Genomic DNA, 4,301 nt, shown 5'->3' with positions numbered 1-4,301 from the left:
ATTAGTCTTCAGGGAAGTGTACGCCATTAAAATAGCTAAAATTAAAAATATAATACTGAGATCTCACAGTAATACTGAGCAGTTGGAATTCTCACACATTGCTAATTGGAATGCAAAATTATGACATACCATGTTGGAAAGCAGTGGGGCACTTTTTTTTTTCCAGTAGAAAATACCCTTACCATATAGCACAGCAATTTCATCAGTCCACAAAAACAACTTGCTCTCTAATGTTCCTGACAGCCTTATTCATAATAGCCAACAACTGGAACATCAACAGGTGAATGAATAAGAAAGTCTGGGGCTGGGCTCTGTGGCTTACGCCCGTAATACAGCATTTTGGGAGGCTGAGGTGGGCAGATCACCTGAGCCCAGGAGCTCGAGACCAGCCTGGGCAACATGGCAAAATCCCATCTTTATGAATACACACACACACACACACACACACACACACACACACACACACAGGAATTAGCTGAGTGTGGTGGTGCACACCTGTAATATCAGCTGCTTGGAAGGCTGGGGTGGGAGGATCACCTGACCTGGTAGGTTGAGGCTGCAGTGAACCATAGTTGCGTCACTGCTTTCCAGCCTGGGGCAACAGAGGGAGAGCCTGTCTGAAAAACCAACAAATTCTGGTACATCCGTATGATGGAATACTGCTTAGAAATAAACAGAAATGAATGACAGATGTAAACAACAGCATGGATGAATCTCAGAAACCTTGTGCTGAGCAGAAGCAGGTTGGAAAGCACATGCTGTTTATGACTCAATACATGCTTCATTCTAGCACAGACAAAACTCCTATCTGTAGCAACTGGCAGCGTGTCGGCGATTACCTGGCAGTGGAACTTGGGGTCGAGATTGGCACAGTGCCTGATACTGCTGATGACTCACCAAGTTTGCTGTGTCAGTCTTCCGAGACGTTGTTGTCATCCTTTTGATTTCTTTAATTTTGTGCATCGGCTTTGTTTTCAGGTGGATTTATCTTAACGACCAGAATTTATGCATCCCCGCCAGTTCCTCTTTTGTTTATGGAGCTGTACCTATAGGAGCCAGTATTTATGTTATTGGAGATCTTGATACAGGTAAGAGTGTTCTGGTAATTTGCTTGGAACTGTTTCCTGGTGATTCTGGGTACGTTTTCTCACCCTTGCTTATTTCCGTGGCTTAGGTACCAATTATGACTACGTGCGTGAGTTTAAAAGAAGCACAGGAACCTGGCACCACACTAAACCACTCCTTCCATCCGACCTTCGCCGCACAGGGTGTGCAGCCTTACGCATTGCGAATTGCAAGCTTTTCCGCCTGCAGCTTCAGCAAGGCTTATTCCGTATTCGTGTTCATTCCCCGTGAGGAGGAAGCAGAGCAGAGAGCGAGATCCTGACCCAAGGGCACCATAACATAGCTACGAAAGGGAGAGCAGAGATGGCAGCTGAACTCACTCTGTGCTGGGCTTTGGTATGGTAACTCTTTGGTGGCTTTATGATGCTTACAAACTTGAGCTTCAGCTCTTGTTTGGGCGAACACGTAACTGTTGAAAAACTACCTGGGAGGAGTGAGTTCCTCCAGTTAGATGCGGCTGTAGACAATGGAGGCTAGTAAATATCAAAAGGAAAAGGGAGTGGGAATTGGTATCATGTAAAATATCAAAGTTAAAATACTAAGGTGCATTTTCCCTGAAGGGAACTCATGTCTGACTGCTGTGTTCAAATACGTAGCTTTGGTAACAAACAAAATCCATATATGCAAATCAACATATCCAAACATGCCAAGACTGCTTTTCCACTGCACTTGGAAGGATATATTATGCCTAACCCTGCCCAACAAATTAAGGTTTGTGCCTAAAATGTTAGATCGGACCGTATGCCAGTTAGTCTCCATTTATTCCTAGTACTCTGTCCTAAGAATCTTTTTAAAGCTATATCATAATGAATTGAAATGAAGAGAAAATTGCTCTTTTATAACTTTATCTTAGTAATGTAAAGTTTCAGTAAATTGATGAGTCAGGTTGCAGCCCTCATGTGAACTGAAAGAAGTTGCTCACTTCTGTGTTGACTTAGATCAAGACACGTCACGCATCCTTTCTGGGGTAGTACCTGTGGAGCTGGGAAGGGTCTCCTGCAGTGCCATTCTGCCTTCTCAATGAACAAAACCATTTTCTAAGTATGAGGATATTAGTGAGTAGGAGATTTTATAAAAGAAAGACCTGAGTCAGACAAATAATGAAGGTCTGCTATGGCTAAAAAAACACAAACAAAAAAGCTCTCCAGACAAAATATATAGGGATCAAAAACTTTTTCACATAACCTGTCTGAAAGCACACAAAGTCTTGTTTACTACTGTTTAGGGTTTGAAAGCTTGTCTTAGAATGCGAATCTGTGTTAAGAATCTAGTCTTTGTAATAGAAGTTTCCCAGTGGCATTCGCTAGTGAGAGTTTTAGATAAATTGTGTTACGAGTAAAGTTTGGCTGGTAGAATAAACTACCTCAACTTAATTTCATTCTGTTTATAGTAGAGCAAATTAATCTTTTCCTCCTTCCCTCCTTTCCTGTCTCTCATTCCCACCTCAACTCACTTTACCCCACTTCTCATTGGGGGAAAAACGTCTTTTGTTCGGGGAACGTATCTTGTAAGATACTTTGTTTTCCACTTGAATTACACCACCCTAGTGTGAAATCGGGGACTTCAAAGTGCTTGATTACTTCCTAAATTAAATTTTATGCAATGTCAAATTTCTAATCAATTTACTATACAGTACTTCATTTTTAATTGTTTTCTACAGCTTTTTTTTCCTCTTGGAATATGGCTGTAAGAAGCAGCATTTTGTCTTACTAACACATGTATAAAGGTATCCTTTGGTTGTAAATCGAGAACAGGAATTTCTTCCAGAAACTTCCTATATGGAACGTTTGTATGCAATTAACATGCATATGAAAAACGTGACTTATGTTCTCCCACCCATAGGCATGAAAAAGGGTGACCTAACTGTGATTTTTTTTCTTATACCTGCTGGAAGTCGGTACAATGCTACAAAAGTTGCTGAAAGCTGCTATGCCTGTGGGGTTCTAGAGAGTGTTGGGTGTGGTACATTAACTCTCCATTTTAACCAGAAGATACCTGATAAGAGAAGGTGTAAGGTTTTTATCTTATGTACCAGAGGCACCAGGCCAGGTGTGCCGCAGAGTCATGTAATTCAATAATGTTTAATATGTCAGTCAAAACCAAGTTCAGAATTGTTTTGTGTACCAGTCAGCTGTTGTCTGCACATTTTCTTAGTGACACTGTGGAGATCTTTTAATGAAAGCAAACTATGTGGCCTCTGCAAAGAAAGGAAGATTTTTCTTTTTTACAACTAGACATTAGTTTTAGAGGAAGCAAATAGCTGAAAAACTAAATTTGCTTTGGTGAAATATCCTGTACAGAACAGTACCTTGGCATTCAGCAGCTGCAATTGGGGAACATTAAAACAGTAACTGACATGCAGTTAAAGCCACGATCGTCAGCAATTCTTTTTTTTTTAATTTCTGACATTTAAAGTTTTTTTTCCAGTCTACGCCAGGCCTCTCCAAGGAGACAGTTCATTATTTAGGAGTGAATGTGTTCCTCTTGCAATATTATCAGTACCTGCATGACTTGGTAAATTCATTTTATAAAAATAGTGTTGTTTTTTTTTTTAATTTCGGTTCATTGACACTGTAACTGCAGAAATTAGATCATGTTTTATAAAATAAATTTGCCACACAATATGGGATGCAATAACCAACAAAAGCTGCTAAGTGCCAAACTGTCACTTTACTCTATATCAGCATTCAAATACTGTGTTGAAGTAAAGGGTTGTATTTAGTTTTACTATGCTCCAAAATTAATCATGACTCTTTTGTAAATTAGAGTTATTTCAGTATTGTAAAATAAATTTTGACTCATTTCATGCAGGTTTGTGTTTTAACATTCCACTTATGCCTTGAAACATCATTTCTTGATAACTTTTTGATACTTCTTTCTTGATAAGTCACTTTTACCAGGTGTGTGTTGGGATTGGTGGCTCAGGATAGGTCTTAAATTTTACATACAAATATCTTTGGGGGAAGTGCAATTTATTTTCGGAAGGAAAGTTGTCTCAGGTTAGAATAAGTGAATATTTAAAGAATCTCTCCTAGGCTGCAGTCTAAAATAGGTAGTTTCTTTCTTTGTTTAACACATCCAAATTTAGATTTTTCAAAGATTTAAGTGTTTAATTTAAAGTGTTTTTTGTTTTGTTTTTGATAGTGCTTATATCCTGTGAGAAGAAAAAGTGTGAG

The 4,301-nt window shown here is 39.2% G+C and overlaps 1 protein-coding gene across 1 annotated transcript in view; it reads left to right on the top strand.

The window, feature by feature from the left end:
• Window positions 1-3,949, top strand: part of GAN (gigaxonin) — an 87,873-nt gene extending 83,924 nt beyond the window's left edge. Inside the window, exons 10-11 of the mRNA XM_011990119.1 lie at window positions 979-1,088; window positions 1,175-3,949. Of these exons, the coding sequence (XP_011845509.1) occupies window positions 979-1,088; window positions 1,175-1,356 (292 nt within the window). The 3' untranslated portion in view covers window positions 1,357-3,949. The remainder of the gene's footprint in view (window positions 1-978; window positions 1,089-1,174) is intronic.
• Window positions 3,950-4,301: the final 352 nt, after the last annotated feature.

This window comes from Mandrillus leucophaeus, unplaced genomic scaffold (assembly GCF_000951045.1).
Source record: "Mandrillus leucophaeus isolate KB7577 unplaced genomic scaffold, Mleu.le_1.0 Scaffold37, whole genome shotgun sequence".
Taxonomy (NCBI): Eukaryota; Metazoa; Chordata; class Mammalia; order Primates; family Cercopithecidae; genus Mandrillus; species Mandrillus leucophaeus.
The sequence above is the reverse complement of the archived record's forward strand: the minus strand, read 5'-3'. Positions and strand labels throughout refer to the sequence as shown.